General features: G+C 34.0%; 1 protein-coding gene across 1 annotated transcript; it reads left to right on the top strand.

Annotated features, from left to right (window-relative positions):
- The first annotated feature begins 1,686 nt into the window (after window positions 1-1,686).
- On the top strand, window positions 1,687-23,032 carry LOC107411257 (probable carboxylesterase 12). Its single transcript, XM_016018802.4, has 2 exons — window positions 1,687-1,959; window positions 21,509-23,032. The coding sequence occupies exons 1-2, from the start codon at window positions 1,862-1,864 to the stop codon at window positions 22,686-22,688; spliced, it is 1,278 nt and encodes a 425-aa protein (XP_015874288.3). The 5' UTR covers window positions 1,687-1,861; the 3' UTR covers window positions 22,689-23,032.
- Window positions 23,033-24,739: the final 1,707 nt, after the last annotated feature.

The following is a 24,739-nucleotide window of genomic DNA, read 5'->3' on the forward strand; positions in this document are numbered from 1 at the left end:
ATAAAGGTTTTTCGTGAAATAGATTGGAAATTAATGTAAAAGGATATGGATGTTTTTTGAAATTATTTTAAGATTATAATTGATATTAAAGTGCAAAAAAAAAAAATAATAATAAAAGAGGAGGGTTATATTTCATTAACGCTCTGCCAAGGAGGATAAAAGGGCCGAATTCCCCCTTCTTGTTTAGCACATTCTAAAGCCCAAAAAGTACCAAGGAGTTTCAGCCAGTTTCATAGAAAAAGCAAGACAAACTCTGGGCCATAAAGGCACCACCTTAGAAGATGAATCACTAGCAACACCACACCAATAATGCAACAGGAATCTTTATTAAAAAGAAGCAGCCAAAAGTTAAGCTTAATTAAACCAGACGGAGGAGGCTTCCAATAAATACCACATATTATTTTGAATCTCTCAATGACAATGAGTCATAAAGCACAAAATTTCTTTGCCTCCAAATGAAATCCAACAGAAAAGGCCCAAATAAACCGAAATTATTACCATTTACCAAGGAAGCACTCTTAATGGGTCAGAAGAATTTAAAAATAAAAATTAACCACATCCGCAGGATTAGAAAATCGAAAGGAGTTGATACTAATAGAACATTTGTCTAATATAAAAGAAAATTGAAAGGAGTTGATTCTAATATAAAGAATTAGATAGCACATTTACCTTATCTAATAATGGAAACTACCCTGAACAACCAGAGATCGATTGAACCCGGTTGCAGATCCAAAATTGGCGAGCTTGACTGTAGAAGAGTGCTAGTTTTTGTGGCAGAGAAGAAAGATCCATTGAGGGAACTGATGAGGAAGGCGCTTTCCTTCTTAAGACAGGGCTAGAGTAGGCCTTTAATATATAGGGAAAGATATTGGATATGTAAATCTTATTAAAATAATTATAAATTTACTAAATATTCAAATTATTAGATTGAAAGTCTTGCTTTCTAAATTCACGTTAAATTCCCTATTTCTTCCCAAGTAGAGACATTGGGAGAGCAGTGGGAGAATTATTTTGAGGAGTTCAAGAGAGTAATGTTAAATATACCAAATAAATTTATTAAAATGTGTATAAATTGTGTTAATATTCCATTGGTCTATATATTATTATAATTTAGTTATAAATAAGCGAACATTTTAAAAATAAATATAATTAGGTATAAACCAATCATATACTAATATATAGTATTTGGTTATATTTATTTAATATCTGCAATATTATTTTTTTAAAAATAACTTATGTATTTAGAAAAAAATAGGAACTTATTAGAAGAAAGCTTGATAATTTCATGTCAAATTCTATTCTTTCTATTATTTTTTACTTAATTATAGGTTGTGATTTTTTTTTTTTTTTGGGGGCCCATGGCGCATATTGTGATCATGGTTTTTTGGTAAATAGATTGTGATCATGGTTGAATATGTAATGTTTAATTTGTTATTTAAAGAAAATTTTGCCATTTTAGAGGATCAGCTCAGGACTAGGGGGTGATCTATGATCTTGCTTGGTTGTTGTAAAGCAATTTGACAAAGTTTGGGTCAGTTCAAGCATCAGTACTGTCAGCCAACGAGATGCTGCCAACTGACTTTATTTATTTATTTATTTTGTTTTCTGAATGCAGACACGTATAACTTTCTTTTGTGGGTACAATTTATTCACAAATTCTGCCCAATATGAATTATTTTACCATATAGCTGGAAAAGGGCACAATTCGTGCTCTGGAATTTTTCTGTTTGGTCATAAGGAGGACCAGGACATGCCCTAGCTAAAAGCACTACAGAGTTCTTATTGGTCGTAGAAGAAGAAAAGAAGAAGGAAAGGAAAAAAAAGAAAAAAGAAAAGAAAAGAAAAGAAAGCTCCTCTGGGTATGGCGACCACATGTGTTCTACCCTTCAATGGTTCTTCACTTTTGTCTCTCAAATGCTCATCTTTTCCATCTCACAGTAGCTCCGCAACACTTTACAAGTAAGTCCAATTCCTTTTTCTCCTATACTCACTTCGTTATTCAACCTGTTATATAGATTTTGTTCATATGCTCAGCATCATTCTTTTGTTACTCTGCTTTCTCTGTTTTTTTTCTTTTGGTTTCTGATTATAATGACCAGTAGTACTGATAATAAACAAAAAAAGAAAACTTAAACCTAAAGATAGTTGAGAGAGCAATTAATCTCACATATGCATTTTTTTATTCATTTTGTTAAGCTAACTCACTTGCTAATTCATATATATATATATATATATTTCAATTGATGTCCGGAAGATAAATAATTTCCGTTTGCTCCGCATAAAAAGTCCATTCATAAAGATAACAAAAAATAAATAAAAAAAGACCCTACACATTTCTGTAAACTAGAAAATAGATAACGAAAGGAGACGATCGAAAAAAAAAAAACAAAAAAAGCAGTAGCCATTAAAATGTGTTAATAAACCTTTCCTGCTTTCCTATCCTACACGCTAACTTTTTCACTGTCTTGTCTCGGTCTCCGTCACTCTCTGCAACGTGAAAATTATCTTATTTATGTCGTACGTCAAAAAAAATCGTGTGGTTCTGCAGTGGGTGAAAACATCGATGCCGACATATAGATGTGAATGGAATTTTGTAAAATTATGAAAATTATAAAAAAAAAATTTAAAATTGTATAAGAACAAAATAATACAATAATTGAAATAATTATATTGCTTAAATATATCATAGATAACCAAGTTATAATTTATATAGTAATATGTGTTTATTTGTTTTATTCTAATATATATAGTAATATGTGTTGATACAAAAAAATAAAATATGTATATAACATTAAAATTCTATATTTGTTAACATGCTTAGAAGTTTTAAATATAAATACATAATTATGTGATTTTTTAATATTTTAAAAATCTATTCGATGAGATTGATCAATTACTTAAGCTCTCTGCTAATTTATTTGCATCATATTTATTTTATTTATTTATTTATTATTATTATTATTATTTTATTTTTTATTTGGAAGTGTAATATAATTTTTATGCTAGAAAATAATTACTATTTATAGTATGTTTGAATAAAAATAAAGTCAGTAAAAATATAATTTTTTTGAGATAGTAATAATTTTTTTTTTTTTGGATATTTATTGTGGAGTGGAAAAGTGTAGGTCCAAGGAATTGGATTGCTATCAATGTAAAAAAATATATAGAAAATTGTTCCCATCTATATAGGTATCATTTTGAAAATCTCGTATAAAATAGTTTTAATTTTTTTTTAAAAAAATACATATTTACCTTTAATTTATTATATAATATTAAATTTAATTATTTATCAATCTCAATTTTTTCATTACTTACCAAATAAATTAAAAAAAAAATAATTATCAAAAAATTAAATTTTAAAAATTAATTTTCTTTTTTATTTTTGATATTTTCCAAACATCCGTTAAAGATAGTTTAGAAATTTATATTTATTTTGTTTTTAGAAGGCCTTGCATTTGTTTCACACACGCTCCGTGAGCCTCGTTTATTATCTCAAGTAAACCAAGTTTTACTTTTATAAATTACTCAAACATAAAAGTAAAAATCATCTGCTTCTGTCAGATAGCCGCCCATACACATTTCTAGAAGCCCAACCCATTTACATTAGGTTAAAACATGAAAGTAAAAATCATCTTCTTCTGTCAAAACTTAAAAGGTTGTTTTTTTTATTTTTGGTTGTACTAACAAACCGACATCTTATGATTTTTCGAATCTTTTTGGCAATTTCGGTAACAACATAGATGATATTTCTTTGATTTTCGCCTGTTATTCTATTTATTTTACATTGGAAATATTGACGATTTCCATGGATACCATTGGCAAATATTCCTTCCACCCATTATCGATGTCGGAGGTTTGAAATTTTCGATGTATCGACCACCTTGCAGGCAATTTCACCCATTTTTTCCATATTGACGGAATAAAGGGGTAATGGTTCAGAATCATTTGATTGGTTCTCATTCACATGACATAAAAGTAAATCTCTCTCTTTATAATTATTACTAATGTATAATATTATTTTATATGTACTAGTCTCTCCACCTGCATTCCACGTCTTCCTCTTATCTATCCTTTTCCAATACGCGACAAAATAACAAATCGCCTTTCTGATAATCCGACAGCGTTTTTTCTCACACTTATCTAATAATGGAAGCTACCTATAACAAAGATTATGTAGTTTACAATTGTCTTTTTTTTTTTTTTCGAGTATACAAAGATGGTTGCGTTGAGAGATCCCATCCCATCCACAAAATCCTACCACCCTCTAACGATCCATCAATTAGAATCCGATCTAAAGACGTTGTGATCTCTCAGGAGCTCGCCGTATCTGCCCGTATTTACTTATCTTGGACTCACGATCTGACCTAGAAACTCCCACTCTCACTCTCACTGTACATCCATGGTGGCGGATTCTTCTTCAAATCCACATTCATTCCTCGCATATACAGTCATGCCTCTTTGTTGGTTGTTGAGTTCGAAGCCATAGCTGTCTCCGTTGAGTGTAGGCTAGCTGGACCATCCGATTCTAGCATGCTACGAAAATTCATGGGCCGCACTCAAATGGATAGCGGCCCATGATAATCAAAATGGACCCGATTCGTGGCTGAATGGTCGCAATAATTTTGATTGGATTCTATCGGTGGAGATAGTGGAGGAGTAAACATTGCTCATTACGTAATTTCTTGGGCCGAGTCAAGGAGGTTGCCCCGAATGAGGATTGATAAGATACTGACATACATATGTCCGTAAAGTAAAGGGTTGGAGGATGAGAGGCTAGACTCAGCTGCAAATGATCTGGCTGGGAGTGGGTGTGAGAGGGTGTTGGTGTGCATGGTAGAGAAGGAGCATCTGATGGTCGTGGGGTGGTGTTACGTTGAGGAGTGTTATAAAGTGCTTGCCAGTAATATACTTTTTTTTTTTTTTTTAATATTTGAAAATTCATTTTGGTTAAATTTTTTTATTAGAGTAGTGTCTATTTAAAATAGTTAATTTAGAATTTGGTTTATAGTTAATTGGTTTTAGTATTTGGAGATCAGTTTTAAAATTTTTAAATTGACCATTTATATTTTTTAGAGTATAACAAACAAAATGAGTAATATTATTTAGACTATCACAAATATTTTTGAAATTTTCATTTTTATATTCAATATACATAATATGAGATCAATTCGTATTTTCTTGACATTTTAGATTTTGACTTTTATCTTCTTCCATTAATTAATTATGATATCTAAAACCTTTTAATTTTCTAAAGGTGCTTAAACCAATTACCGAAAAACCTCTACATTCAACAAAATAGAGGACAAGGTATGGAAACATAAGATTTATAAAAAACCAAATGTATAGGTTTTAAATTAATGACGAAGATATAGTTAAACAAGAATGCTAGGAAACTTAAACATGTATATTAAAAATACTTAGATAATTAAAACATATCTCTATAAAATAAAGGCTTTTTTATATTGATAATATAACAGGATTACACTCACAATAACATAAGAAATTTTTACATATGTTGTCACATTACAAGGCACAAATATCTTAAGGCTCTTATACTAATTTCTAAAGAGAAAGAGAAGAATGTTACAAAAGATGGAAAATAAATAAATTACAAGGAGATTAGATGTCTTTTCTTCTACATTGAAGGCCTATTTATAAGAATCAAATTCGAATTTCAATTCGGATTTCAAATAATAATTATTCTTCCTTCATATTTTTCAACATATGAATAGTTTTTGTACTATTCTTGAATATTTCCTGTGTGTACTGGATAGAGTTGCAATCGTACGTTGGGAATCTTTATATCGAACTTTTTTGATCTTTGATTTATGTTGGCAAAAATTTAACCCTCCATCTGGTTGATGATGTTGTTCTCGACCATTGAATCAAAAGATAACACTGGAGAATGTTGATTTGCCATTTGCTTGAAATTACTATCCCAGATGTTTCTATTTTTATTTCTTCATTTTGAAATTGTATTTATGTGTGTGGCTTGGTAGGGGTATGAAAATATTTATATGTATTCAAAGAATCTTGGATCCCCTAGAGAAAATAAAATTTTTAAATTCTATTTGGTGTAGTGGAAAACTGGGGATTGGTGTTTCTATAATGCGCAAATGAGCAGCATGTAAGTTTATTGAACCGTACTAGTGTTTCCAAGCAAATGATCATTTTTATTGATAAATCAAGTACTAATTTGATTTTTTTCTTTTAACTTTTAACTTTTGTCTGTAGTTATATAATGAAACAAATGGATTTCATGCATTTAATAGTGTTGGAAAATAACTCAAAATTTTGGATTCGTTTATGGTCTACTTTTGTTTTATTATATAAATACCCATGTATATCAGTTACTAGGGTATTATGCCGCATTGTGAGATTTGAGAAACTAGGTGTGTTAGGGTTTTGGATTTTCTGAGAGTTAATTTCTTCATTAATCTTGTATCATTCTCTTTGATAGTGGATTATAGATTCTACTTTCTTATGTGGACGTAGGCACATCGCCAAACCATGTTAGATTTCTGTCACTATTTTTTTCTTTGTCGCTCTATTTCTTTGTTGTTGATTATTCTTAATTAGATTTTTGTTCCACAAATCCTAACAAACTGGCATTAGAGCCATATTGATGTATTTGGGAATTTTCTTCATGGTGACAACTAAGTTCGACATCGAGAAGTTCGAGCGCAATATGGGTTTCTCCATGTGGCAAGTTAAGATGAAGGCGATTTTGACACAGAACGGTTTGCATAAGGCGTTGACCAGCAAAAATTAGATGCCATCTTCATGGGACATCGAAAAGAAAGCCGAGGTTGATGAGCATGTCCTATCCACCATCCAGTGATGCTTATCCAATGAAGTTTTGAGGGAGGTCCTTGATCAGAAGATAGTAAAGGACTTGTGGGACAAGTTGGAATGTTTGTATATCACAAAGAATCTCACTATGAAATTGATTGTGAAGCACTGTCTGTACATCCTTTTAATGGCTGAAGGTATGTCTATTAAGATGCACATAGATGAATATGACGATGAAGATCAAGCCCTGATGTCTCCGCGTTCCTTACCTCCGTCGTATAAAAATTTTAGGAAAATTTTGATTTACAATAATAAAACCCTAAAATTGAAGGATGTGAAAGGTTCTTTGTATTCTAAGTAGTTGTTTGATAAGAAGTTGACTAGCAATTTTCATAATAATAATTTTAGAAGTTTCAAAGAGGGATTGGTTGTTAGAGGTAGAACATCATTTAAAGATTATAATAATAATAATAACAACAATAGTGGTAGCTGGTCAAGATCGAAGTCGAGATTTAGAAATCTTACTTGTCATTACTGCAAGAGAAAGAGGCATATCAAATCTGACTGTCTTAAGTTTTAGAGCAAAAATAATGAAAAGGGTAAGGAACATACCGAAGCCAGTGTTGCACATGAGAAAATTGAAGATGGTGGTGTATATTTGGTAACTGAGGATAGCCGGGCAAGCAAGGATGGATTTTGGATTTAGTTTGTTTGTTTCACATCCGTCTCCACAGAGATTGGTTCTTTTCTTATATTCCAGTGGATAAAGGTATTGTGCTTATAGGAGATGATCATTCTTACAATGTTGTTGGCATTGGAACTGTTAGGGTGAATATGCATGATTGAATTATCATAACACTGTCTGACTTATGTGACGTTCTAGATATATCCAAGAATTTAATCCATTTCTAGTGGAGGTGGCGTTTTAAGGATTTTGAAGGGTGCCTTGTGTCACGGACTTGTTTGTTTACCTTTCAAGCCGTGCGGCCTTAGTTGCTATTCCAACCCTTTATTGCAACTAAGTAAGCCTTTTGCTCACAAGAAGTGAAAGCTTAAGCAAAGAAGACTAGAGCACAAAAGAGAGTTTGAGAGAATAAAAGTATATTGCTTAGAAGAGAGCTTTACAAGTGAATGTGTGGATTCTTGATTCTATTTACAAATGAGGGTTCACCCCCTTTATATAAAGGGCTTGGCACGTAGTACGAGAATATAACATTCTAGATCTTGTACACATGGTACTATCCTAGATAAGATTCTAGATAATTCTCCTAGATATTTCTATGGACTATTCTAGAAAGTCATCTTACTACATGATCCTAGAATGTTCTAGAAAGGTATATAAGTCCTAGATTGTTCTATAGTATTCTAAAACCTTCCAGAGATCTCTTAAATCATCTAGAACCTTCTAGACTTCTCTTGAATCATCTATAACTTTCTAGAATTCTCTTACCTAGAAGCTTCTAGAATCTTCTGGACCCCTCTAGATTTCTCTTGAATTATCATGAATTCTCAAGGAGAGTCTTGAATATTCCGGATAAGCCTCAAGGATTCCTCCATTTTCATGCGGAACGTGACACTCTCCCCCACCTGATCTCGCGACGCCCTCGTCGCGTCTTCTTCCTTGAACCTTCGAACATGCTCTTTGAATTGCCAAAGTGCATCAGCAGGTTCCCAACTTGCTTCGCTATCGGGTAGTCCCTTCCATTATACCAAGTGCTCATGACTCGGATGGTTATCCCTTCCACGAACTACTCGATCAGCTAAGATGCTCTCCACATCCTTGTCATAAGTGTTGAATACCTCTATTGGTGCTCGCTTGGACTCACTTCTTGTATGGTCTTCCTCATCCTTGTAGTATGGCTTTAAGCAACTTACATGGAAGACCGGATGAAGTTTGAGTGTTGAAGGTAACTCTACCTTATAAGATACCTTGTCCATCTTCTTGATGATCGAAAATGGCCCCTCGTATCGACGAACAAGGCCTTTATGTAGCTCTCGGGTAGACTTGTGTTGGGATGGAAGGATTTTGACGAACACCAAGTCTCCCACTTGATACTCCACATGCTTTCTTTTCGTGTCGGTCCATTTATTCATTTTCTTGGTTGCTTTATGAAGGTATAACCTTGGTAAGTCCACTTGCTCATGCCAAGTTTTAGCAACCTTGAATGCGGCGGGACTCCTTCCTCCAAGTTGATCAAATAAGTCGGCTATCAACAGTATAGGGTACTTGTTCTTGATGGTGACCTTGTTAAGTGCCCTATAGTCGATGCATAGGCTTAACAAACCATCGTGCTTCTTTTGAAACAAGATCGGTGCTCCATAAGGTGCTTTCAACGGTTGAATGTAACCAGCATCCAAAAGCTCTTTAAGTTGTCTCCTTAGCTCCTCTAGCTCCGAGGGAGACATGCGATATGGTGTCATTGCGGGTGGTTTGGCACCGGGCTCCAAGTCGATGCAATGATCCACCTCCCTCCTTGGTGGAAGTCTTTTAGGTAGTTCGGGTCGCATGACATCTTTAAACTCTTCAAGGACTTGACTAATCTCCTTAGGTGGCTCCTTGGAAGTAACTTCTTTTTCCTCACGTAATGTAGCAAGGAATGTAGCATCTCCCTTCCTTATCCCTTTCTTGAGTTGTATGGCAGAGAGATGGTTGGAAGTTCTTGGCTTGTGCATCGTCGGGATCATGCAAAGGCCTCCCTCCATTATACACATCGTGTTGTAGCGAGGGAGTGACACCACATTGAATTGTCTAAGAAATTCCATGCCAAGCACAATATCAAAGTTATCCATAGGAGCAATGGAGAAGTTGACTTTACCTTGTCAAGTATCGAGGTGTAACTCCACGTTACGAGCCATGCCATCTAGTGGTTTAGCTTCAGCATTCACAGTTTTTAACCACCCTTGACCCTTGTCAAGTTTTAGGCCAAGCCTCATGGCCTTCTCCCTCTTTATGAAATTATGGGATGTTCCGGTGTCCACTATGACTTGAGCATCCTTACCATTAATACGTGCCGCCACGTACATAAGGGAATTGTTCTTTGCATTGTGAGCTAGGATCGGTCTAGCTTTCAATGAGTTGAGAAGTTGTAGACAACCCATTTGTGTCGCTCTTGAGTTTCCCTCTCTTCGAGCATGGCACTTAATGACTTCTTCTTTGGACAATCTCTTGCCAAATGGGGACCGTCACATAGGAAGCAATTTTCCTTCGGCTTTAGTTCGGGCTTGGCTCCTTTCTTCCAATCTTTGCTAAGTAATGGTGGCCTTCTTTGATGCTCCTTACTTTGGGGAGTTTATGGAATTTGTCTCCCCCACGTTTAGTATAATTATTCTTAGGCTTGGGGTTAGAAGACTCACTTCGCTTATATTCAACAAGAGTTTCGGCCGTAGTGAGTGCAGTTGAGATATTTTGTACACCCCTTCGTTGAAGCTCTTGACATGCCCATGGTTGTAATCCATCCATGAAGTTGAAAAGGAAATCCTCCGCACTCATGTTGGGAATTTGGAGCAATAGACCAGAGAATTGCTCCACATACTCACGAATGGATCGTTGATGCTTCAACTCTTTCATGCGCTTTCTAGCATCATTTGCCACATTCTCGAGATAGAATTGCTTCTTTAGTTCACTCTTTAATTCTTCCTAAGAGTTGATTACGCATGTGCCTTTCTTTATTTCTTCATGCTTTCTACGCCACCATACTGCAGCAAGATTAGTAAGATAGAGGGTTATGGTGTTTACCTTTTGTTTCTCATTTTGAAAATCCAAGGCCTCAAAGTACCGCTCCATATGCCACATGTAGTTGTCTAACTCCTTGGCATCTCTTTTTCCACTAAACTCCTTGGACTTGGGAACATCCACCCTTGGAGTAGAGACTACTTGTTGAGTATTAATGGCGCCCTTAGTTGCAGCTTGCTTGCATAATGCCCAATCCTCACGCGTCTCCTCAAAGCTTTTGTTAAACTCATCCAATTGAGCTTGCATGAGGGACAAGGTTTCAATTACCTTTGTTTGGAAAGCTTGGCTTTCACGACGCCATGCCTCGGTGTTGGCCTCGTTGGTGCTTTGCATGGTACCTCTAAGCCCCCCCACTTGGTCACCCACACGACCATCGAGCTCCTCCATGCCTTGCTCCACACGGTCAAGCCGCTCCAACATGTTGGCAACGGCCAACTCCATCTTGACCACCTTGGTCTCCATGGCAGTGAGAACGTCCTTTGATTTTGAACGCCCTCGTCCTTTTCTTCCAGCATTGGGGCTGGTCTCCCTTCCCCTTGCCTCCTCAACCACAACCTCTGATGAAGACATGTTGCTCTAGATGCTAACTCTAACCAAGCTCTGATACCACTTGTCATGGACTTGTTTGTTTACCATTTAAGCCGTGCGGCCTTACTTACTATTCCAACCCTTTATTGCAACTAAGTAAGCCTTTTTCTCACAAAAAGTGAAAGCTTAAGCAAAGAAGACTAGAGCACAAAAGAGAGTTTGGGAGAATGAAAGTATATTGCTTAGAAGAGAGTTTTACAAGTGAATGTGTAGATTCTTGGTTCTATTTACAAATGAGGGTTCACCCCCTTTATATAGAGGGCTTGGCACGTAGTACGAGAATACAACATTCTAGATCTTGTACACATGGCATTATCCTAGATAAGATTCTAGATAATTCTCCTAGATATTTCTATGGACTATTCTAGAAAGCCATCTTACTACATGATCCTAGAATGTTCTAGAAGGTATATAAGTCTTAGATTGTTCTATAGTATTCTAGAACCTTCCAGAGATCTCTTGAGTCATCTAGAACCTTCTAGACTTCTCTTGAATCATCTATAACTTTCTAGAATTCTCTTACCTAGAAGTTTCTAGAATCTTCTGGACCCCTTTAGATTTCTCTTGAATTATTATGAATTCTCAAGTAGAGTCTTGAATATTCTAGATAAGCCTCAAGGATTCCTCCATTTTCATGCGGAACGTGACACTTGGTAGCGATGAAAGCTAGCCTGCTTGGTACATTATACTAGCTACAGAGTTCTGTTGAATGGGGTCGGCTGTAGTTTCAGTGTCCATGTCAGATTTGGATATTACTCGTTTTTGGCATATTAGGTTGGGTCATATGAGTGAGAAGGGTTTGGTGATATTGAGCAAACAGAGTTTGCTTGGTGATCGGAGTATCTCGAAGTTGGAATTTTGTGAGCATTATGTGTTTAGAAGGCAAAAGAGAGTTATCTTCAATACTGGAATTCACAAAACCAAGAGCACTTTAGATTACATTCATTTTGATCTTTAAGGACCCACGTGTACTGCTTCTAAGGGTGGTGGCAAATATATGTTGACCTTCATTAATGAGTTCTCTAGGAATGTTTGAGTATATTTTCTGAAGCATAAAAATAATGTATTTGCTACCTTTAAGAAATGGAAAGTTTTGGTAAAAAAGCAGATTGGAAAAATGGTGAAGCATATCTTTACGGATAATGTATTTGAGTTTTGTAATGGAGTTTTCAATGAGTTTTGTAGAAATGAAAGGATTATTAGACATCTTACACTCAAAGGGACTCCACAACAAAATAGCGTGGTTGAGAGCATGAACAGAACTCTTATGGAGAAGGTCTGGTGCATGTTGTCAAATTCTAGGTTGGCACAAGACTTCTAGGCAGAAGCAGCTGCTACAGCTTGCTACTTGGTGAACCATTCCCTATGAATGTCAATTGACTGTAACACTCTTGAAAATGGACGGTTTGGAAAACCTACTAATTATTTAGATTTGAAGGTGTTTGGATGCCCCGCCTATATTCATGTTAATGAAGGTAAGTTTAAGCCTTATTCAATTAAGGGCATATTTCTTGGCTACCCACAGGGTGTAAACAGATACAAAGTTTGGCTTCATGATCCAAAGTCATTTAAGGTTGTGATAAGTAAAGATGTTGTGTTTGATGAGATGGTCATATTGCATCTGAAGAAGAAGTCTGTTGTTTCAAATAGTGTGCAAAAGCAAGTGGAGTTTAGGGTGGAGGAAGCAAGTATTTCATAGAATGGTTCCGTTTCAGACCCAGTTGAGATACCAACTCATGTGGAAGAGGAGAAAGTCGAGGAGGTGCAACGGCATTCGATGGCCAATGATAGACCGTGTGGGGAAATCAAAAAGCCCTCTTCTTTAGCCGACTATGTTACTTTTGCTTGTGTTTTTGCACAGGAGATTAAGAGTCCCATTGATCCTCGCATCTATTATGAAGCTATTTCATGTGAGCATTCAGTAAAGTGGTTAATTGCTATGTAAGAAGAGGTAGAGTCACTTCATAAAAACCACACCTGGGAGTTGGCGTTACCTTTAGAAGGTAAGAAGATTGTGGGATGCAAGTGGGTTTACAAGAAGAAAGAAGGCATTGCTAGTGTTAAAAATGCAAGGTACAAGGCATATATAATAGCAAAGGGGTATTCACATGTACAGAGAGTTGATTTTAATAATGTATTTCTCCTGTTATTAAACATACTTGTATTTATGCCTTGTTAGCGCTAGTTGCTATGCATGATTTGGAGTTGGAGCAGCTAAATGTGAAGATCGCTTTCTTGTAGTGTGAGCTTGAGGAGACCATTTATATGTAACAACCGAAGGTTTTGAGATTGAAGGAAAAAAGGATCATGTGTGCTTGTTAAAAAGATCTTTGTATGGTTTGAAACAATCCCCTATAAGCGGTTTGCTGGGTTTATCATTAGCCACGTCTATTCTAGGAACCAATATGATAGCTACGTATATTTTAGGAAGTTGGAAGATGACTCATTTATCTATTTGTTGCTTTATGTTGATAACATGCTGATAGTGGCAAAGAAGAAATCTAATATCAACAGATTTAAAGCAGAGTTGAGTGGTGAATTTGAGATGAAAGATTGGGAAGTGGCGAAAAAGATTCTTGGTATGGAGATTGAAAGAGATAGATCTATAGGTAAACTTTTCTTGACTTAAAGATCTTTTGTTGAGAAAGTTTTGGAGCATTTTGGGATGAAAAATGCTAAACTTGTAAGTACTCCATTGATTGTTCACTTTAGATTGTCTACTGATATGTCACCAGAGTCTGATAGAGATATTGAGTATATATCACATATTCCTTACTCTAGTGCTGTTGGTAGTTTGATGTATGGTATGGCGTGCACCGGTCCTGACATTGTACAAGTTGTTAGTGCTATGAGCTGGTATATGGCTAATCCTGGTAAACAGTACCGACAAACAGTCAAGTGAATTCTAAGATACTTGAGAGGTACTATTGACATTTGTTTAGAGTTTGGCTAAAGTAAGAAGGGTGTGATTGGATATGTTGATGCAGATTTTGATGGAGACCTTGAGAGGAGGAGGTCCACTATTGGTTATGTGTTTACTCTCGGAGCTATGACTGTTAGTTGAAAGTCTATTTTGTAGGCAACAATTGCACTATCAACCGCAGAAGTTGAGTTTATGGCTATAGCTGAAGCAATGAAAGAAGCTATTTGGTTGAGGGGTTGAGAGGTGAGTTGAGTTCTGAGCAGGAGATTATAGTCATCAATTGTGACAATCAAAGTGTTATCTATCTCACTAAAGACCAGATGTATCATGAGATGACGAAACATATTGACGTAAGATATCACTTGTACAAGATGTATTTGAGGAATGTAATATTGGTGTCAAAAAGTGTTTATTGTTGACGATGCTGCAGATATTATTACAAAGCCTTTTTTAGTTAGTAAGTGCAGGCATTACTTGGACTTGGTTGGTTGCGTGAGTGATTGAGATTGCCCTTTGGGGCTTATTTTGGAGAAGGTGTTGTTGTTGTTGTTGTTGTTGTTTCTTCATCAATCTCGTACCATTCTCCTTGATAGTGGACTACAGATTCAGCCTTCTGCTGTAGACGTAGGCACATCGCTGAACCACATTAAATCTCTGTGTCACTATTTGTTTTTCTTTCTTGCTCTATTTTTTTGTTGCTTGATTATTCTCAATTTGATTTTTGTTCCGCAAATCCTAACAGATAGACTTAATGTATAATCTTCATTCTTGAAAAGTTGAAGACAGAATAACATAAGACAACTTTTTTATTTGAAAATAATATGGAGATAAAAGTAAGCAAATTAACAAAACAAAAGCAAGATAGCTTTTATTAGCCAGGAAACAAACAAGCCAGAAATTATTCAGTACATAATGTATGACTACGTGGTGCACGTTGGGCAATCAAAATTTGACATCTCAAAATTATTTATGATATCATCTTTACCAAGTTGTTGGTTGTTTGCACAATAAGACACCTACAATGGAAGTAAATAACAAGAACAATATATATGTTGACCAACACAAGTCACTGCAAGGATAATAAAATATTTAAACAGCAGCTTTCTCTTTAGGAATAAAAACAGAGGTAGAAAGTGTTTAGATATGTGTTGGTACTTGTCGAGAACTTAGAGAGCTCCCATGCACTCTTCTAATTCATTCATATATATATATATATACATTTTTTACATATGATGGTTCCACTATGTGAAAGCAAAAAAGCAACTTTTTGGATCTTTATAGATTTAACATCTAAGCCATACAAATGTCAATATTAGACTAACACAAGCTGTTGAGTAATGACACTTTTGTTGTTGTTATTAGTATTTTTAGTTTATTTTATATATATTTAGTTTATGGAAATATTTAATTGGTTTATAACCAACATTTTTGCTAAAAAATTGATGTATTAGGTAGCCAAAGTATGATTTGATTTATGATAGTATAGTTACTCCAATGTTAGGTGAAAATTAGGTTAATTACTATTGTAAATTTGTGCTTATATATTTTCTACCCATAAATGAATGCAGAGTAGTTTTTTTTGCATTAGATTAAGTTTCACATTTCCTTTTTTTTTTTTTTTTCATTTTTGCTATGTTTCTCATTTTAAAACCTACAAAATCGTATTGAAGCTTCTATGATCTTAGAAGGATAGTGAGTGAAATAGCAAAAAAAAAAAAAAAATAATAATAATAAAATAAAAAAATACAGAAACCTTCCTCTAACCTATCTTTGTTTTTTCTATGGCTTCAACTCATTTTTTTGCTCCATTGTCTCCTATATTTTCTAGAGAAAATTATCCCATATGGTCTATAAAGACGAAGGTCTTGACTTTTGGGAAATTATAGAAACCAATAGCAATCCTTCTCCTTTGAGGGCAAATCCTACTATTGCACAAATAAAGCAATATAGTGAGAAAGTTGCTAAAAAGTTTAAGGATTTATCTACTTTACATGTTGGTATTTTAGATGTGATGTTCACCAGAATTATGGTTTGCACTATAGTCAAAAAGATCTGGAACAAGCTAAAAGAAGAGTTCTAAGGAAGTGTAAGAACAAGACAGATGCAGATATTGAATTTAAGAAAGAAGTTTGAGATTTTAAGAATGAAGGATTTTGGGTTGGTGAAATAATTTATAGGTAGACTCATGAAGGTAGTAAACAAAATCAGAATTCTTGGAGAGAAAATAAGTGATAGTAAAGTGAGTCAAAAGACCTGAATCAGATTTCTTTGTCAGAGTCTGTTGATGCTTTACAAGCAATTGAACAAAAAAGATCTATAAGACAAGAAAAGATTGAAGAAAGTGCTATTCTAGCACTACAATAAAGTTCTAGTAAACAATAACCAAAAAAAGCATCAAAGTGGAGGAAATAATGACAAAGTAAGATATAGTGCTAGTATAAACAGAGATGGTGAAAGAAAGAAATTTATAAATTGTTTTTATCTCCAAAAGAACAATCATTTTTTAAAATATTATTGATTTAGGCCTAATGTTCAACGTTCGACTTGCAAACAACTTGGACACGTTTTGGATCATCTATTTCATATATCGATGATATTATAGGCGATTTTACCCATTTTCTTTTTCATGTTCTTGATCATCTATTTCATAAATTTTTAAGACGGAATAAAAATTGAATGATATAATTTTAAAATAATATATAATTTAATATATTAATAGTTTCATTATTATATTTATCACATGTGAAAAAATTTGTAAAAGGACAATAGTTCAGAGTCATCTGAATTTTTCTCATTCACATGCCATAAAAACAAATCTCTCTCTCTCTCTCTCTCTCTATATATATATATATATATATAATATTATTAATGTATATTATTATTTTATATGTAATAGTCTCTCCACATGCATTCTACGCCTTCCTCCTCTTATCTATTAGTTTCCACTACGCAACAAAGTAACAGATCACCTTCCTGATAATCCAACAGCGTTTTTTCTCACACTCATCTAATAATGGAAGCTACTTATAACAATGACGATGTAGTTTACGACAGTCATTTTTTCCGAGTATACAAAAGACGGTTGCATTGAGAGATCCCACCCCATCCACAAAATCCCACCAGCCTCCGATGATCCCATCCTTGGAATTTGATCCAAGAACGTCGTGATCTCTCAGGAACCCATTGTGTCCGCTCATAGTTTCTTACCTCGGACTCATGATCCGATCCAAAAACTCCCACTCTTCTTGTACATCCACGGCGGTGAACTCTCCTTCGAATTCGCATTCTCTCCTCGCATGCACAGTCATGTCTCTTCGCTGGCTGCTAGTTCTAAAGCCCTAGCCGTCTCCACCGAGTATAGGCTAGCTTTGGAGCACTCGATTCCAACATGCTACGAAGATTTGTGGGATGCACTTAAGTGGATAGTGCCCACGGTAATCGAAATCGGCCTAACCCATGGCTAATTGATTGTGCTGATTTTGACTTGGTTCTATCGGCGGGGATAGTGTATTGCTCATAATATAATTTTTCGGGTCAGATCAACGAGATTGCCTCGAGTGAGGGTTGTTGGAGCTTTTTAATATATCTGTATTTCAACGGTATAGACAACGGTAAGATGTGGCTGTACATGTGTCCGAAAAATAAAGGGTTGGAGGATCGGAGGCTGAAACCGACTGCAGACGATCTGGCTGGGATTAGGTGTGAGAGGATGTTGGTGTTGAAGGACCATCTGATGGTCGTGGGGAGGAATTGGAGAAGAGTGGGGTTGAACGGGGGTCTATGGTGTAGAGGTGGCAATTCATGTTCACGTGTCGGGTTCGCGTCGACCCGTTTAATAATTGTGTCAAAAATGCTCAACCCTAACCCTACCCATTTATTAATCGTGTCAGGTATCTAAAATACCAACCCGACTTGTTTATAAACAGGTCAATCCGACACGACCTGTTTAACACGATTATTCTAACAGATCGTGTTGACCTGTTAATCTATTAATCTTAATATTGACTTGTTAACCTAAAAATTAACATATTTATTGAAAATTAACCTATTAATAAAAAAATTTACTTTTAAAAAATTGTCTTTAAAAAATTAATAATAAAAAAATTACTTTTATAAAGTTTTTAAATTTGTAATATTTTTTATTTGTTAAATAATATATTATGGCTAAAATTATAATTTAAAATTAAATTTAAATAGGTCATAGTATGTCAATTTCGAATTAAACGGGTCAACCCGAAAATGATACGATTAATAATCGTGTTAAACAGGTTGACCCGATTATGATCCGAATCCATTTATGATAAATCCAAACCCATTTATTTTGTGTCATTTTAGAATTGTATCGCCGTATCATGACTTGGATTGCCACCTCTACTATGGCGTATAGCCCTATTTATTTAACCAACAAATTTCTTTAATTTTATATACATATATATATATATATATATATTTTTTTTTTAATGTTGGGAGAAAAAAAATTGTCATTTCTATTTGATTAGATTTAGTTTGGTAGGGCATTGATTTTTTTTTATTTTTATTTTTATTTTTTGCTTGTCCTTGGGGGACTTCTGATCAAGTTGGAACGCATTCAGTTTTGTTTTTGTTTCCCTTTTCTTTTTTTTTCTTTTTGTTTTTAATTTTTTAATTTTTTTTCTTCTCTTCATTATATCTAGTATGCTTATTACAAACATTTATTAGCATTATAGTTAAAAATCTATGAATTTGATGGGATAAAAAACAAAAAGGCATAAACATGAAATATTGAAATCCATTTCAAATTATTTTCAATTTGATTTTTTTTTTAAAATAATTGTAATTAATTGAGACAAACAAATTGGAAATAGACTTGAGATAGATAAACTAGAAAAAAAAAAATTGAACATATTATTAAACAACACCTTAGCCGAATGGAGGAGTTAGATTAATTATTGAGAGTAGTGCACGGTTGAATAATAAGTTGGGCATTAATTATAATGATCACTTTATCCTAACACTAATAATAGATCAATTAATACCTTTTTAATTATAGCTGATGGGTTCTGTGCATTTATGGCGGAGTTTAATTAGAGAACTACTAAAAGATCAAATAGTAAAGACTCAGTGTTTGTTGGTGCACATATTCTGTACGTAATCCAACTAAAAATTCATTACTCTTCTCTCTCTGTCTAGATTAAAAGCATACAAGTATTGCACTATAATTGGCCGATCTTTTTGGTACGAATTAAATAAAAAAGAAAATTGTTGTCTATTGTGATTTGGTAATAATATAATAATTTGTATCGGTCATATGGGGAAGGAGGAATGTTATATCTCTGCCCCTTTTGGTGTAGTTGGATAATTTTTTTTATGTTTTTTTTTAATTTTATAAATAGGTGGTGTAGTTGATCATTAATGGCACATTTCTTCCATTTCATTCCAATTATCATGCTTGTATTAATCATTTTATTTGCTTCAATGCATTTCACTTTTCATATGTTAATTGATTTTTACTCGCTTCGAATTCATGTAGAGTGAACTTATTGTTTGTGATACAATGGGTCCAGTCTCTGGCTCTCAGCCAAAAGTGTTTTTTTTTCTTTTTTTAATTATATTTTTTTATCAACATTTATTATAATTGTGATTAAAAAAAATTGTGTATAAATATTTGTTATTATATGTTATAATAATAAAAAAATAATATAACAAATAAAGAGATGATAATAAATAATATATATTTTAATTATTATACAACATAATAACAAATAAACATTATTATTTGTCAAACACTCAAATATTAATTTTGAATCATACAACAATTACGAAATAATAGATTTACCAAACAAGTAATAATTTATTTTTGTAGCACAACTAAAGTTTATTTTCTTAGAAGTTATAGCAATACTGAATTAAGCCTTTTAGTAGTAAAAGAAGACCAAAAAAAATAAAAAAAGGTTTTGTGATTGTTTTTCCATTTGGTAGTAATAATTTGTAATAGTGAATTGGGATTTTGGTGCTAACTTTTTCTTTGACTGTATCAAAAAAACTATGTAGTGAATTTTTTTGTGATGCAAATGTCTATACAATTATGTAGGGACACACGTTTCGTCAATAGTATCATTCAAAAATAATTATTTGTATATTTATATTTTAAACATATGCAGAAATTCACATAATAAAAAATTATATGTATAATGTGAAATTAAGAGACATGGACCACATGCACATGTGAAAATTAACTATTGGTCCCATATCTTCTATCAATTACTTTACTTTCCAAAATATTTCATTGCTTCCTCAATTGCATACTCAATCGACCTACATATTAGAGTGACCCCAAAAGTTATTTGCTAAAAATTGTGCAGGAAAAAACAATATATCAGCTGCCACAGTACCTGGGACTCTTTTGTAAACCAAACATTGAGAGATTCCAATTGCTTTCTAAAAAAAGTATTGAAAATTTAATTACACCAATTTCTATAATTAGGATTGAGAAAAGCTTTAAGCTTATAATGTTGGTTTTACAATTTTCCTAACTAGACTTGCATTATTATACGTCCTCGTCAATCATTAGTTATCTGTACTTCTTCTGGCTTCCATAATTAAAAATTAATATTGATATTTGATTCTCTTACTTTTACTCACATCGAGTGCGAATTAAATAGAAATGTAGACCACGTTTGATCATATTATTTAAATTTAAACAATATGGTTTTCTTTTTTCTTCTTTAGAATGATAATTTTTATATTGTTTTTTTGTTTTTAGTATTGAAAACAATAGTTGAAGTATATTTGAAACTTACATGATTATGTTTTAAAAAGAATGTGAAAATAACAGCTAACAGTTTATATGAACTAATTAAACGTGCTTTTGCTTTTACAATCTTAGGAGATACAGACACAAAAAAAAAAAAGGGACTTGGGGTAGATGAGGTAGTGACCTAATGAATCAATGTCTTTTATCTTGTTGCGTTTAGTAGTATAAAGAAGAATACACTATAAAGGTAGTGAGGTAACCTTTGGTCAAATTATTTCAATTTAATTATTAATTTGTTTGTTGTTCGAACATTGATTTCCATGTTTAATTTTACATAAAACATACAACCTAATCAAATTGAAAGAGCTCCAGAGCCAAACCAAACTCCAATTAACATGCAAAACATTTTACTAAAGAATTTAAATTATACTTTTTTAGATGGAGATCTTTTTATCTCTATTCATATTCAACCAATGATAAAATCTAGTATCACTTTAAAAGTTAGTTATATTTTTTAATTTTTTAGTTATATTTTTTAATTTTACTTATTTATTAATATTTTTTTAACTTAAATAACATCATATTATTATTAGGGATAGAATCAAGAAACAGAAAATTTCACTAGAACCTAAATGGTACGTGTTTCACCATTAAATTTATTTATGGTCCTTGTGAAAACTGCAAAAAGATATGAGATGGCCCAAGATATTATTGACTTGACCTGTCATTGCCATTGTAGACGGTTGGCTAAGAATGGGTTTGCAATCTCCAAGATGTCAACAAAACTCCAAGCCCTTATTAAAAAATCTCAGAATCCTTTCAATGGTCCATTATTTCTCGACCATCACAACCACCAACCTCATCTGTCTCTTTCACTATCTTATATAACACACTCAAGATCCACTATTGTTGTACTTGCAAATACCACTCCACCTACCACCACCATGGATACACAAAACTTAAGCAACGAAGTAGCCCATGACTTCTCTCCCTACCTCAAAATATTCAAAGATGGTCGAATAGAGCGAATTGCAGGCATCGATACCGTCCCTCCTTCTTTGGACCCAACTACGGGAGTCGATTCCAAAGACGTCGTCATCTCACCGGACAATGACGTCTCCGCTCGGCTTTACATCCCCAAAACCATCACCACCACCACTGACAAAAGGCTTCCTCTCTTGGTTTACTTTCATGGCGGGGCTTTCTGCATCGAAACGCCGTTCTCTCGCAATTACCACAACTTCGTCATCAACTTAGTTGCTGAAGCTAACGTCGTTGCAATCTCCGTCCATTACCGGAGAGCACCGGAGCATCCTCTACCCATTGCGTACGAAGATTCTTGGGAATCCATCAAATGGGTTGTTTCCCATTTCGATGGAAAAGGTCCCCAAGACTGGCTCAACTCTTATGTCGATTATCAGAGGGTGTTCTTTGGCGGAGACAGCGCCGGAGCTAACATTGCGCACCATATGGCTTTACGGGTCGGTTCGGACGGGTTGGGAGGTCCGAAGCTGGTCGGAATCGCTCTGATTCATCCATATTTCTGGGGATCGACGCCGATCGGGTCGGAGTCGACGCAGGTCGAAAAGAGAAGGATGGCTGGAGGGATATGGATGTTTGCATGCCCGACAACAAGCGGGTTGGATGACCCGTTGATAAACCCGGATAAGGATCCGAATCTTGGGAAGTTGGGTGGGGAGAGAGTTCTGGTATGTGTGGCTGAGAAGGACGTGTTGAAAGATAGGGGTTGGTATTACGGTGAGTTGCTGAAGAGGAATGGGTGGGGTGGGACCGTTGAGGTGGACGAAGCTAAAGATGAAGAGCACGTTTACCACATGTTTAAACCCACTTGTGAAAATGCTCTGGCTATGATCAAGAAAATTGCTTCCTTTATCAATCAGGATGACGATCAGGTATGAAGAACGACAACAATAACGAATTCAGAATAATTTTTAAAAAAGAAAAAAAAAAAAAAAGAGCTTATATTTACTATCCCAGATGTCTCTATTTTATTCCTTTGTTTGGAAATTGCGTTTGTGTGCGTGTATGGGTGTTTGTGTAGCTTTGGTGGGGGTATAAAAAGATTTATATGTATTCGAAGAATCTTGGATCCCTACAGAAAATAAAGTTTTTAAATTCTGTTTGGTGTAGTGGAAAACTGGAGATTGGTTTCCTGTACTGCGCAAATGAGCAGAGTGTATGTTTGTTGAATTGTATTGGTGTTTCCAAGCAAATGATCATTTTTATTGATTATTAAGTACTACTTTGATTTTTCTTTTTTTACTTTTTTTTTTTTTTTTAATCTGTAATTACATAATGAAACAAATGGATTTCATGCATTTAATAGACTTAATATGTAATCTTCATACTAGAAAAGTTGAAGACAGAATAATATAAGACAACTTTTTTATTTGAAAATAATATGGAGAAAAAAGTAAGCAAACTAACAAAACAAAAGCTTTTATCGGCCAGGAAACAGACAAACCAGAAATTCTTCAGTACATGGTGTATGATTATCTGGTGCACATTGGGCAATCAAAAATTTGGCATGTCAAAATTATTACTGGTATCATCTTTGCCAATTTGTTGGCTGTTTGCACAGCAAGACACCTGCAGTGGAAGTAAATAACAAGAACAATATATATGTTGCAGCAACACAACTCACTGCAAGGATAATACAATATTGAAACAAAGGAAGCTTTCCTTCTAGGACCTAAAACAGAGGTAGAAAGTGTTTAGATATGTGTTGATACTTGTCGAGGACTTAGAGAGCTCCCATGCGCTCTTCTAATTCGTTCATATGTATTTTTACATCTGGTGGTTCCACTATGTGAAGGCCAAAAAGCAACTTTTTGGATCTTTATATATTTATTAACATCTAAACCATATAAATGTCAATATTAGACTAACACAAACACTAGATTTACTAAAGTTGAGTTACTTCAACCATGATAATTTAGATTTTTCTTTTACAGCACATTAATCAGTAACATTCTCCCCCTTATTGTGCTGTTGTTAAACTCCCAATGTTGCTTATATTAATTAAAACTTGTCTTTGGAAAGAGTCTTGGTCATAATATCAGCAATTGCTTTTCGGACTTGCAATATTGAATTTGAATTTCACCATCTTTAATTGTCTTTTATGAAGTGATATTTGATCTTAATATACCTTGTTTTCTTGTGAAAAACAACGACCTTTTCCATTGCTGTTGCTGATTTGTTGTTACAAAACAATTCAGTAGCTTCAACTTATTTCTCTCCATGTCTTCTGAAATTCTTCTTAGCCAAACTGCTTCGGAAAATGTCAGAAATGCTGATACATATTAAGCTCCTGCAGATGATTAAGCTACATTTTCTTGCTTTTTCGATGAATAAGCAAAGTCTCCGAACCCAAGAGAGAATACATTCTAGATTTGCTCTTCATATCATCAAAACATCCTCCCTAATCATTATCACAAAAGCTAATAACTTTGCTTCTTCTTTTCACTCAAATTTGATTCTAAATTCTAGAGTGCCTTGAACGTATCTTGACACTCTTCTTCCAACTCTATAATGTATTGACTGGGGTTGCTCATAAACCTTGATAGTAAACTTGCTGCATACATGATATCGGGCCTTGTTACGATGAGATAAAGTAAGGTTCCCACAATAATTCTATAATAAATTTCATTTACTCTTCTTCCACCATCAGTCTTTTTCAATTTTTCTTTGTTCTTTGCATACTAAGGGAGTAGCCACTAGATTGCAACCATAAATTTTGAATTTTTTAATATTATTTTAATTGTAACCATAAATTTTGAATTTTTTAATATTATTTTAGCATACTTCTTTTGGTAATAGACACTCCTCCATCATCTTGATAGATGTTGATGCCAAGTAAATAATGTAACAAAACCAAATCACTCATTTCATACCTTTTCATCATTTCTTTCTAGAATTTTTTAATCATTTTGCTGCAATTTCCTGTAAA

This window comes from Ziziphus jujuba, chromosome 9 (genome assembly GCF_031755915.1).
Source record: "Ziziphus jujuba cultivar Dongzao chromosome 9, ASM3175591v1".
Classification (NCBI taxonomy): Eukaryota; Viridiplantae; Streptophyta; class Magnoliopsida; order Rosales; family Rhamnaceae; genus Ziziphus; species Ziziphus jujuba.

Coding starts and splice junctions, on each gene's coding strand:
- LOC107411257 (XM_016018802.4), top strand. CDS start 1,862: ATGGCGACCACATGTGTTCTACCCTTCAATGGTTCTTCACTTTTGTCT. Junction 1,960..21,508: donor AGCTCCGCAACACTTTACAA/GTAAGTCCAATT, acceptor TTGCCATTGTAG/ACGGTTGGCTAAGAATGGGT.